At 49.1% G+C, this 13448-nt stretch overlaps 1 protein-coding gene across 1 annotated transcript in view; it reads left to right on the top strand.

The window, feature by feature from the left end:
- The window catches only part of TAMM41 (TAM41 mitochondrial translocator assembly and maintenance homolog), a 52378-nt gene extending 49364 nt beyond the window's left edge, over nt 1-3014 (top strand). Inside the window, exon 8 of the mRNA XM_005896117.3 lies at nt 2878-3014. Coding sequence (XP_005896179.2) covers nt 2878-2954 — 77 coding nt within the window. The 3' untranslated portion in view covers nt 2955-3014. The remainder of the gene's footprint in view (nt 1-2877) is intronic.
- Nucleotides 3015-13448: the final 10434 nt, after the last annotated feature.

The raw sequence follows: 13448 nt of genomic DNA, 5'->3' as shown, positions 1-13448 counted from the left end.
AAAACCAGCTTGAACATCAGGAAGTTCACGGTTCACATATTGCTGAAGCCTGGCTTGGAGACTTTTGAGCATTACTGTACTAGAGTGTGAGATGAGTGCAATTGTGCGGTAGTTTGAGCATTCTTTGGCATAGCGTTTCTTTGGGATTGGAATGAACACTGACCTTTTCCAGTCCTGTGGCCACTGCTGAGTTTTCCAAATTTGCTGGCATATTGAGTGCAGCACTTTCACAGCATCATCTTTCAGGATTTGGAATAGCTCATCTGGAATTCCATCACCTCCACTAGCTTTGTTCGTAGTGATGCTTTCTGAGGCCCACTTGACTCTCTTCTTAGGGGTGGAATTGAAAAAATGAAAAGTGCTAGTCGCTCAGTCATGTCTGACTCTTGGCGGCCCTGTGGACTGTAGCCCGCCAGGCTCCTCTGTCGACAGGATTCTCCAGGCAAGAGTACTGGAGTGGGTTGCTGTTTCCTTTTCCAGAGGGTCTTCCTGACCTAGGGATCAAACCCAGATGTCCTGCATTGCAGGCAGATTCTTCACCATGTGAGCCACCAGAGGTGGCATTACTGGGTCATAAAGCGTGAAGCTGTCCAGCAGTGGTGGATGCTGGCTGACCAGTGTCCCGGTGGCCCTCCCGGCCGGAGAGTCCTGCTGCAGAGCCCCTGGGACCAGGCTTGGTAGTGTATCCTGTTGATGCTCGGGCCTCTGGGAGGGGAGTGGATGGGTCGTATTGGAGTTTTCACTTATACTTTCCTGATGACCAGGAAGTCTGGGTGTTTGCTCACACGCTTACATGGATGTCCTCTTCTGTGAAGTGTCTGTTCTGCTTTTGCACATTTTTCTGTTGAGTTGTCTGCCTTTCCTTCTCTGCACTGAGTTCCCTGCATAGTCTGGGTACAGGTCCTTCCCTGGACACGTGGAATGCTAAACTGGCCCACTCGGGGGCCTGTCGTCTCACTCTCTCACTGGGGTCCTTTGATGAGCAGTCCTTAACCTTACTCAGTCCAGTTTTTCGGTTTTGTCCTTTAAGGTTGGCAGCCTTTCGTGTCTTCTTTAGGAAATGTTGCCCTTCCAGGTTCATGAAGTTTAGTCCCTCGCTTTGGTTGCAACTGGAATATTAAGGTGAAAAAGATCCCTCACTCTGATCTCTTGGATCTTAACCATCTGCACAATATGGCTCTCTGGGAGAATCTGACTAAAACTCCAGGCCTAAAAAAACACTAAAACTCATGTCTGCAGAGACGCGCATTCAGGACACCTCCCTGTGACTTGAGAGAGTTCTCAGACTGGCCTCGAAGCCTGTCTGTGGGCGCCTTGCTGGAGAACCCCCCTGTAATCCAGCCCTGTCACTTGGCAGACCAAGAAGTCGACCCCCAGAGATGGGGAGTTGCCGTGCCCAGCTGGGACTAGCACCCCGTTCTCCTCACTCCCATTGCAGGGCTCTTTCCAGCCATTACCTGAGAACATCTCTGGCAGAACCGTCGAAGGGAGAGACTTTGTAATTAAGGGTGGCTTCTCTCCACTGGCAGCAGACAGTGGCTTCCTGGTGGTGCTCGTGAGCAGTGGTGCGCTCACCTTAGTTAGGTGTTAGGCTCCCCGGAGTCTGCGAGCAAGGCTGGCGAAGCTGAGCTGGGACCCTCGTGTCGACGTCTCCTTGTCCAGCCGTGTCTCAGGTACTGCCTTGAGCCTGTGTGCAGCTGCAGGGCTGTCTTGATCTGCTCTGGCTGGAATTCTAAACCACCTTACACAATGTGTTTCCTGTCCTGGCACTCTAGTGGGTGAGGTTTACCAGAGCGTTTGCTCCAGGGAGAAAGAGGTGGAGGCGGGGAAAGGGGCTGCGTGTTTCTTGACGAGGCTGGTGTTCTGCAGTTGTCGTTCAGTGCACAAGCAAGGCCAGGGTTTCTAGAAGCGTTCGCTAATGATTTTACTGGTACCCTGCCTTTTTACCTGCCTGCAGTCGCCTTGTAAAAGATCCTGAGTGCACTCAACTGCCTCCAGGTAACATGGCCGGGTGTTTTCTAGAGTGCTCACACCCCAGGGCGCGGAGTCTGGGAAACCGGTCTTGTGACCTCGTCAGCAGTGCCCACGCGGCGTGTCACACCTGCCACACACACCCCGGTCTGGATCTCAGGGTGAGAAAGACCGTTGGGATCTCTGAGCCATGCCCTGAAATACAGACTGCATGATCTCACTGTCTGCAGATAGGCTCCTATGAAGGCTGACGGGCAAGAGTGCCCGCGTGGTTTGCCACAAACCCCAGAGTGCCTTCCTCCCATTTCCTCAGGCACTTGTGACTCCGTAGCTGGGGGCAGACGGCCGATCGAGGTGCATCTGCACCATCACGGCAAGTGTTTGCTGAGCACCTGCCCTGTGCTGGGGCCACACTAGGCGATGGGGACACGGGGGTGAACAGGACAGGGCCCTGTCCTCCGGGAGCTCCAGGGCTGGGCAGAAGGATAGGTGAGCGCCGCACAGTGTGACGAGTGCCTCGCTGGGCGTCAGCACAGGTGCCGTGAGACCAGGAGGAGCAGCGTCTCAATCGCTGGGGAGTCGGGCCTGCGGACCCAGCATCTCCAGGCAGAGGGTGATGGGAACGTGATGCTAAACTCAAAGGCTGCAACACGTGCTTCACTGAAAGGACTCCCTCAGCCCCGAGCTCAGGCACCTGTGCATCTGCATTTCTGCTTCAGCAGATGTCGAAATCAGTCTTTTCTCTCCAGTCGATCAAGGCAGTCCCTGGGGTCTCCTAGACCCCTCGGTCAGCGCCGCTGGGCTCCACTTCAAAGACAAGCCTCCGGTCCCAACGTCGTGGCGCCTCCAGTGAGCATCCACTCAGTGAGCCTCGATGTTCTTACTCTCTCTTCTTTTCTCTTTTAGGTCTGAAGAAATCAGTGGTTTATAGTTCACTCAAACTGCATAAAATGTGGAAAGGATGGGTGAGAAAAACGTCCTGACTTTGGCTTGCTTTTATCTATTTTATGTTTAGTTGAATAAAATGGTCCTTTTTGACAGAACGGTGTCTGTTACTTTGACCTGTTGCTTGAATTTGAAGATGTCTCGGTTTGCAGGATGCGACTTCCTTGATTTTGTAAATGTATGTGCTGCGTGTTTATCCAGGGGGACCCAGTACATTTGAGGACTTAGCATGAGAAGAGTCTCTGTACGTGCAGTGCCTCTGGGCCCTGCTGTCCTGAGAGCTTCAGCCGCGGTCTGTTCAGTCCGTGAGGCTCGGAGGCCTGAGAAGTGGTGCGTGTGCTGCGGACCAGTGGCCTCTCGTCAGGGCGGGAGGTTTGGCTCTGTCTGCCTCAGCTCCATCTCGCCCACTCAGTTTTCTCCGGTGAGAGTCCCCATCAGCATCTTCCTGGATCCGGGTGTCTTCCATTTCTCCTGATTTTCCACCAGGGTGCGTGGAGGTGACTCGAGTGAGGAGCCTGCAACAGACCTGTGCAGAGCTTTCCCCGTGTAACGGGAGTGTTTCGGGAGGAGGAAACAACACAGGACTCATTAGGTCAGAGAACTGGGAAGTCAGAGGCTGGTGGGTGTCAGTGTCGGTTTGAATCAGCACATTAACAGACCAGTTTCCGGCCTCTCCCTGCCCTTTGCCGTGTTGACATCACACGAAGGCCAACTCCCGAGCCTCTTAACTCAGACCACTGACAACAGCCTCAAAGGCTGTGTGTGCCCCCGTCCAGGTTTGGGGAGATGGTGTGGGGGGTTCCCTTCAGAAGCCCTCTTACAAAAGCAGGAAACTCCAGCAAGTCTCTGTCTGGGCTCCTGGGCCCTAATGGTAACCTTCCGGTCCCTGTGCCTGTAACGAGGGGGAGCCAGGTTGAAGTGGGAGCCTGAGCTCGTGCGGCACTGAAGAGTCCTGCACTGAAGAGTCCACCTCCCCTCCCGCTCACGGGAGGAGCACGCGGCCCGGTGGAAGCTGGGAAAGGAGAGGGTGCTGGGAGGCAGGGTCTGTCCCCTCATCTCATCTGTCCCCTCACCATCTCTTCAGTCCAGACTCTGGTTTCGTCTTTCTCTTCTCAGACTGTCCCCACCTCACGCTGTTTCGATCATCCAGTGCCCTATCGCAGAGACATAAGTTCTTTTGAGAATCAGAACAATAGCTTTCTGCCTTTTTTTTTTTTGCCTTTGGGTTCTGCTCCTTCCAATCCCAAAGAGCTCTCAGGCTTGGGATACGAGCAAGCTGGGTTTGAATCTCTATGCCATTGCCATAGCTGTGTGACTTTGGGCAAGTTATTTAGCGTCTCTGAACAGTTTGGCCATGTCTAAAAAGGGATAAGGTCACCGAGGTGAAGATCCGGCAGGCTGCCTGTCCTGTGTACTGGCACACTGCCTGGTAGCATTCAGTCAGCATCACTCTGTCATCGCTTTGTATTACTGTTGTTGTTACGATTTTCTTCTGCACACCTTTGTTTCTTTGGGTCAGGTTCTTCAAAAAGCTAATTTCCCGTTGTTTATCGGATAAAATATTTCTCATCGGCCTTGCTCAGATACCACAGTTGACTCATAAACAGCAGAAGTTGATTGTTCACAGTTCTGGAGCCGGGAAGTCTGAGACCAGGGTGCTGGTATGGGCGGTTTCTAGCGCGAGCTTCCTGGTGACAGAGGGCTGTTTGCCCAGGTCTCCTCTCACGCTGGAGCTGGCAGCAAAGCTCTCAACGCTTCTTATAAAGATGCTAATCCCATTCGTGAGAGCTCCACCCTTGTGATCATATTACCTCCCAAAGGCCCCACCTCTGAAACATCATATCTCCGACCGAGAGAATGTTATGGGCACACAAGCATTCCATCCATAACAAGCCTGTTAAGGACCTGTAAGCTGGCTGTATTTTGACTGTAACTTGTGCCCCCTGTATCTAATAGAGCTTTTTATTAGACTGCGCTTCCCTGGTGGCTCAGCGTTAAAAGAATCCTTCAGCCAATGAAGAGAAACAGGATCAACCCCTGGGTCGGGGAGGCCCCCTGGAGAAGGAAATGGCTACCCAGCCCAGTATTCTTGCCTGGGAAGTCCCATAGACGGAGGAGCCTGGTGGGCCACTGTCCATGGGGTCGCAAAAGAGTTGGATATGACTTAGTGACTAAACAGCAGCAACAAAATGTCCTGAACTAGCTTTCACGGTAGATACTCAGTAGTTAATGTCAGAGTCACTTTCCGGTGGGCATCCCTGATGCCCCAGGAGAGGCAGTGGCAGCCGACAGGACGTACAGGAGCATGGTGACTGAGACCAACCCAGGCCTGCAGACTGGTCTGCTGCCTCTCCCCACGCACCCCATAGCTTTTGTTATTGATGAGTACTTGAGTCTTTGTGTCCCACTTCCCCAAGACATACTCTTATCTTCTTTTCCTCCATGCATTTTGAAGTATCTAAGTCCGGATTCCTCAAGCAGGTATCTTAGGATGAAAGCTTGAGACTCCCTCTGAGGAAAAAGGAGTTCTTTGGCAGGAAGTAGCTCTTCTCATGGAGAAGGAAATGGCAACCCACTCCAGTGTTCTTGCCTGGAGAATCCCAGGGACAGAGGAGCCTAGTGGGCTGCTGTCTATGGGGTCGCACAGAGTCGGACACGACTGAAGCGACTTAGCAGCAGAAGCAGCAGCAGCAGCTCCAGCAGCAGCTGTTCTCATACATGAGAAGACCAAAAAAATAAATGTACTTGAGAGTCAGACTTCCTCCCAGCCATGTTTTTGGGCAAGTTATTTGAGCCTTTCTGAGCTTCAGTTTGTGTGCTGTGAGGTCGTGTGCTGTGAGGTCGGTACACTCACTCGCACCGCTCTGGCAGGGCTGGCATTACATTTTAATGAGGAAGCACGCACAGCACCTAGCATGGCTCTCGATAGATGATAGTAGTTGATGCTCTCTGCAAATCGCTCTGCTGTTCAGATGGTGAGTTTGGATAGCTAGGGAAACGCCCACAGAAAGCATCATCAGGGAAAGAAAAACAGTCCTTGGTATATCACATAGAGGGGATTTAACCAAGGGAATTAGTTATAAAAGGAAGAAGGTAGAAGGGATGACTCCCGGGGATCAGGAAGTGGCTGACATCCCTGGAATAGACTCTCCAAGCTGACCTGTTTCATGTGACCAGAGATGCTGCCTGTGGTGGTTCCAGAATATGTTTGCAAATTCTGTGGCCATCTTCCCAATCAAGGTGGACTCTTAATTCCCCCTCCGTGAATATGGACCGGCCTCAGTGGCCTATCTGCATTTCTAACAGGGTGCAGCAGACAAGACAGCCTCCCTTACACGATGAGGTCCTGAATCGTGCCACACCGTCCCCCAGCTCTCAGGACACTGGCTCATAGGGGCCAGCCGCTAGGTTGTGAGGAAGCCCAGGCCGCCCCACGGAGAGGACGTGTAGCCGCCCCAGTGGATAGCACCAGCCGCCAGACGAGTGAGTGACCGCAGCCAGGCATGGGACCCCAGAGTGGAGTGTAAAGCCACATTCATCTTGTGGCTGAAGCCCACAAGATAAAATCTGCCAGGTCCGCTCTGGTGACAGGGCATCCACGTGTACCCTTTAACCCATATATGACCTTCCAGCAGCAGCACCTCTAGCTCCCCGCAGCAGCAGGTATAGAAGGAAATGTGCTTGCTTTCTGGCAGAAAAGAGCTTTATATCCATCTCTTGTTTTGTTCTTCATTCACTAAGTCATGTCCGACTCTGACCCCATGGACTGTCAGCACGCCATCTCCGGGTGATGATAATTCCTCTTGTAATCACAGTCTCACCTGACTACCATGTAACCTAGAAACTAATCTGTGAAGTTTCCTACCACTTCTTATAGAAAATCGTAGGGGAGAGTGAAAGGGGTGAAAAACACATACGTGCCTGTCAGTGATTGAGTGAGTGGGTGTGTGAGTCTGTGTGTCTGCGAGTGTGCGTATATACACCTTATCAAGCAAGGAAGGAAGGACACCCACCTCATTTTTCTGAACCGGTAGACACATCCAGCATCTCCCATCACTCGTTCTGCGTTTCTGCTGTCCTGAGCCGGTGCTTCAGCTGGTCAGAGCGCCTTACCTGCTGGGGTGAACCAGGTCTTCATTCCTGCGGGACCCGCCTTAGTCGACCTGTCTTCACTGGGTTGCTCTAGTCTGTTATTAACTTTCACTATTGAACCCCACTCCAGTACTGTTGCCTGGAAAATCCCATGGATGGAGAAGCCTGGTAGGCTGCAGCCCATGGGGTCGCTAAGAGTCAGACACGACTGAGCGACTTCACTTTCACTTTCCACTTTCATGCATTGGAGAAGGAACTGGCAACCCACTCCAGTGTTCTTGCCTGGAGAATCCCATGGACGGAGAAGCCTAGTAGGCTGCAGTCCATGGGGTCGCACAGAGTCGGACACGACTGAAGCGACTTAGCAGCAGCATTGAATACTGTTCCAGGCTTTACGTGTTGAGTGGTGAGAATCTGATGGTGCTTACTGTGCTAAGGAGTGTGTCATGTATTAGCTCATCTTACCCTCACAGTAGCTATATAAGGTAGGTACTATTACTGTCGTACAGATGAGGAAGCTGAGGCTCAGAGAGGTTAAGTAACTTGCCCAAAGTCACCCAGCTAGTTTAGTGGTAGAGCCAAGACGCGCCCCTCCCCCCACATGGTTTGAGTGGTCTGAACCAAGTCTCAGTGTCTGTAACCACTGTTCATCCGCAGCTTGGGACATGGAACATACACAGACAACAGTAACTGTAATTGTTGATGTTGCTTCCATTTAACTGATACTTGGAGAAACTTTGACTCACTGCCCTGTGAAAATGACCAGGTGACTAAATAAAGCCTCAGTAAAGAAATCTCCCTGGTTCCTGGCCAGAATTCCTTAGACCAGTGTTTGAGAATTCACAACTGTCTAAGGCAAAGGCTGATTCCCTATGGTTGAGTCATGGCTTCCAGTCATAACATCTCTCTGTATCAGCTGGGTGACCTCGGAAAAAGCTTTGGTGTCGGTGACTAAAGACTCAATGAGCAAATCGCAGGCCAGCTCTGCCCCAGACCAGCCGGGAGACGCTGGGCCTGCCTGAGGGAGGCGTTGGCTGAGTTTCCTTACGTGGCTCCAGGATGAGCAGTCTTCAGGAGATGGGACCAAAGGAAAATGGCAAGAAAACAAATACAAGACAGTGCAGTGCTGGAGGGCAGTGTATCGCCCAGGAGCAGGTGTCCACGTGATCCCCAGGTGAGCGTCAGAAGAGCCCGGCCCCGAGACAGGCCTTTTGTAATCTGTCACGTGAGCAGAACTTACTGGAAGTTAGAGGTAGTCCTGTCATTCTAAGATGTCTACATGGCCACCATCCTGAATTGCGGCTCCAGCTGCATCATGGGTTCCTACTCGTTTGGGGGTCTGCATGGTCCTGTGTCTCCCCCGGCCCTGAGCCTTGCCCTCCAGTCCCCTTAACCTCCAACCACCACCAGTGAACAGTGAGAAGCAGGAGTGTGAATTTGATCGGACATGCTGTATCCCGACTAAGGGAAGATGCTTGTCCACCCAGGCACTCTGTCTGGTCCTGATCAAAAAGCCCCCAAGCTCATCTAACCTACAGAAATGCCCACCACCAACCTGTGCTGAGGAGCAAACACGTCAAGTGTCACAGACACTGGCGAGCATCTGTGCAGGTCCTTTAACTAGTGGAGGATAGAATGGAACAGGGGAAGTGACCCAGCATTTACTGAAGGCCTGTGAACGCCAGAGGTCATCCATAAACCACTCCTTTTAATCCTCACCCTGCTTCTGCAGCATCAATATGATCCCTGGGTTGTTTTTTTTTGATAACCGAGGAAACTCAGGATTAAAGAGGCTCCATAGCAGGTCCCCCACCCGACAACTGGTACACAGCAAGACAGGGGTTTCAGTTCTGGTCTGTGCAACTCAACAGTCCACCCGCTGTCCAGTATCACACCCTACTCTGACCCTTGCCTTTAAGAGGTGGATAATTCCACGTTCACCCAGATGAGCCCTCCTGTGGTCATTTTCAGCCGTGACTAGTCATGGGCCTAAAGTCTGCTGGTGTGGTTTCTCCTGCACCATTTCTGTTTCTCGTGACATCAAGTGAAATGATAAAAACATTCCTTCTCAGAATGAGCTCCTTCTGTAGAGATGATTCAGGAAACGTCAGACTCCCTGGGAAACCCAGACACCATTTACCCTCCTTCACTCTCCAGGTGGGATGAGGAGATCACAGGGTATGACTTCCTGGGTCACGTGTATTTGTTGACAGCCTAGACTAAAGCCTGCAGCTTTTTTTTTTTTTTTTTACTGAAGTATAGTTATAATGGTGTAAACACAATTTTCAGTGTTTTGTTAGTTTCAGGTGTACAGCAAAATGAATCAGTTGTACATATACACATGTCTACTCCTTTTTTCGATTCTTCGCCCACATAGGCCATTGCAGTCTTGAGTTTCCTATGCTATACAGTAGGTCTTTACTATCTCTTTTATATATAGTAGTGTGCATATGTCAATCCCAGTCTCCCAGCTTATAAAGCCTGCAGCTTTTACATCCTGCTTAATCCTCCTTTTATTAATAATACTCCAGCCTGTTATCCTGCCCATCCAGCAGGTAGGAGGTAGGTTCATTGTAACAGTGTCTAGGGTTTCAGTAGCTTTTACATGATGAAGAAAATCTCTAGGCTCATATTCTTTACAAAAATTATAGGACACCCCACCAAAATAAAACTTCTAACTCTTAACTTGAGTTTCATCATCCTTAATCCCTTCTTATGTGACTGACCTACTATGGTAACAGAAAGTCCCTGAAAGTCCGGGTTCCCATGGGTTGTGTGGAAGTGCATCGGGGCTGTAGTATGTGAATAAGCAGGAAAAGGCTAAAGGCTCTCAGGAGAATGAAACTCAACTGGTATGAATTCAGTGTTGCTTAGCGAGGTGGCTTTGTGGGGGAGATAGGACCCTGCCCTCTGTAAGGTTAGCAAGTAGGAAGGACAGAGTTCTTCCCTATATCATAATACAAAATGAGGAAGGACCATGGATTTGGTACTGAAATATTTAATAAATGCTTCAGTTCAGTTCAGTTGCTCAGTTGTGTCTTGACTTTTTGCGACCCCATGAATTGCAGCACGCCAGGCCTCCCTGTCCATCACCAACTCCCAGAGTTTACTCAAACTCATGTCCATCAAGTCGGTGATACCACCCAGCCATCTCATCCTCTGTCATCCCCTTCTCCTGCCCCCAATCCCTCCCAGCATCAGAGTCTTTTCCAATGAGTCAACTCTTCGCATGAGGTAGTCAAAGTATTGGAGTTTCAGCTTTAGCATCAGTCCTTCCAAAGAACACCCAGGACTGATCTGCTTTAGAATGGACTGGTTGGATCTCCTTGCAGTCCAAGGGACTCTGCTTACTACAGGACAATAATACAGCTGACTGTGGCTCAGATCATAAACTCCTTAATGCAAAATTCAGACTTAAATGGAAGAAAGTGGAGCAAACCACTAGACCATTCAGGAATGATCTGAATTAAATCCCTTGGATTATACAGTAGAAGTGACAAATAGATTCAAGGAATTAGATTTGATAGAGTGCCCGAAGAAGTATGGTCAGAGGTTCATGACATTGTACAGGAGGTAGTGATGAAGACCATCCCCAAGAAAAAGAAATGCAAAAAGGCAAAATGGTTGTCTGAGGAGGCCTTATAAGTAGCTGAGAAGAGAGGTGAAAGGCAAAGGAGAAGAGGAAAGATATACCCACCTGAATGCAAGGTTCCAAAGAATAGCAAGGAGAGATTGCTATTTGATTAATGCAAAGAAATAGAGGAAAACAATTGAATGGGAAAGACTAGAGATCTCTTCAAGAAAATGAGAGATACCAATGGAACATTTCATGCAAAGATGAGCTTCATAAAGGACAGAAATGGTATGGACTTAACAGAAGCAGAAGATATTAAGAAGAGATGGGAAGAATACACAGAAGAACTATATAAAAAAGATCTTCATGACTCAGATAACCACGATGGTGTGATCACTCACCTAGAGCCAGACACCCTGGAGTCTGAAGTGAGGTAGGTCTTAGGAAGCATCACTACAAACAAAGCTAGTGGAGGTGATGGAATTCCAGTTGAGCTATTTCACATCCTAAAAGATGATGCTGTGAAAGTGCTGCACTCAGTATGACAGCAAATTAGGAAAAATGGCAGCAGTGGTCACAGAACTGGAAAAGGTCAGTTTTCATTCCAGTCCCAAAGGCAATGCCAAAGAATGCTCAAACTACCACAAAATTGTGCTTATCTCACACTCTAGGAAAGTATTGTTGAAAATTCTCCAGGTGAGGCTTCAATAGTATGTGAATCGAGAACTTCAGATGTTCAAGCTGGATTTAGAAAAGGCAGAGGAACCCGAGATTAAATTGCCAACATCTGCTGGATCATAGAAAAAGCAAGCGAATTCCAGGAAACCATCTACTTCTGTTTTATTGACTACACCAAAGCCTTTGACTGTGTGGATCACATGTGGAAAATTCTTAAAGATATGGGAACACCAGACCACCTTATCTGTCGCCTGAGAAATCTGTATGCAGGTCAAGAAACAACCAGACATGGAACAACTGACAGATTCCAAATCGGGAAAGGAGTACGTCGAGGCTGTATATTGTCACCCTGCTTATTTAACTTATATGCAGAGTGAAAGTGAAAGTGAAGTCACTCAGTCATGTCCGACTCTTTTCGACCCCAGGGACTGTAGCCTACCAGGTTCCTCTGTCCATGGGATTCTCCAGGCAAGAATAGTATGCAGAGTACATCATGAGAAATGCCTGGCTGGGTGAAGCACAGGCTGGAATCAAGATTGGCTGGGAGAAATACCAATAACCTCAGATATGCAGATGACACTACCCTTATGGTAGAAAGTGAAGAGCAACTAAAGAGCTCCTTGATGAAAGTGAAAGAGGAGAATGAAAAAGCTGGCTTAAAACTCAACTTTCAAAAAAAGATTATGGCATCTGGTTGCATCACTTCATGGCAAATAGATGGGGAAAAAATGGAAACAGTGACAGATTTTATTTTGGGGGGGCTCCAAAATCACTGCAGATGGTGACTGCAGCCATGAAATTAAAAGATTTGCTCCTTGGAAGAAAAGCTATGACCAGCCTAGACTGCATATTAAAAAGCAGAGACATTGCTTTGCTGACAAAGGTCCATCTAGTCAATGCTATGGTTTTTCTAGTAGTCATGTAGGAATGTAAGAGTTGAACCATAAAGAAAGCTGAGCGCTGAAGAATTGATGCTTTTGAACTGTGGTGTTAGAGAAGACTCTTGAGAGTCCCTTGGACTGCAAGGAGATGAAACCAGTCAATCCTAAAGGAAGTCAACACTGAATATTAACCGGAAGAACTGATGCTGAAGCTGAGGCTCCAATAATTTGGCCACCTGATGCGAAGAGCTGACTCATTCGAACAGACCCTGATGCTGGGAAAGATTGAAAACAGGAGGAGGAGGGGACAACAGAGGGTAAGATGGTTGGATGGCATCACTGATTCAATGGACGTGAGTTTGAGCAAGCTCTGGGAGTTGGTGATAGATGGGGAAGCCTGGAATGCTGCAGTCCATGGGGTCGCAAAGAGTAAGCGACTGAATTGAACTGACAGGACAATAAGGCATTGTTCCAACTCTTAGGATCTTACAATGCAGAGAAGTAGGTCAATAAATTGGGAATTACATTTGTCTGATAAATGCTAAGTTATAGGAGTCACTATAGGCTGCTGTGAAGATACATAAAAGTAAAGGCACGTTTTTGTTGAGTGCTCACAGTGTGTCAGGTGCTGTCCTCAGCACTCTGCGTTTATTCATTTAATCCTTCCCACAGCCTTATGTAATAGAGACTCTTATTATCCCCTATTTTATGCCTGTGGACATGGAGGCCCAGGGAAGTGATGCCTCACTCAGTTTCACAGCTTGCAGATCATAGCCAGGGTTCAAAACTGGTTTGTCAGGTTCCAGAACCCTCCCTGTTAACCTCTTAGCCAAACCATCTCCCCATCACTTAGCGATCACCTCGTCTGAAGGAGGGAGCAAGTGATATCCAGCCTGTTACTTTAAGAACAAGTATGAGTTAACCAGAAGAGGAGGAACAGTATCACACACATGGGGATAAAAGCCCTGAGTGAAGTCACCACCATGCCTTTGGGGAACTAAAGTTAGCTCAAGAGCAGTAAAGTGCCAGGCAGATTCCGTGCAAAAGTAAGACTGGAGAGAGAACTGAAGCCACATATTGAAGGGTCTTATCGGGCCTTTTAGTGTATTAATCAGTATCCCCAGAGCAATGAGGTCTTCCCCGGTGGCGCTAGCGGCAAAGAACCTGCCAGTGCAGGAGATGGACGCAGGTTCAATCCCTGTACTGGGAAGATCCCCTGGAGGAGGGCATGGCTATCCATCTAGTATTCTTGCCTGGAGAATCCCATGGACAGAGGAGCCTGGAGGGCTACAGTCTACAGGGTCATA

The sequence above is a fragment of the Bos mutus genome, chromosome 22 (genome assembly GCF_027580195.1).
Source record: "Bos mutus isolate GX-2022 chromosome 22, NWIPB_WYAK_1.1, whole genome shotgun sequence".
Classification (NCBI taxonomy): Eukaryota; Metazoa; Chordata; class Mammalia; order Artiodactyla; family Bovidae; genus Bos; species Bos mutus.
This window is presented reverse-complemented; position numbering and strand designations above follow the sequence as displayed.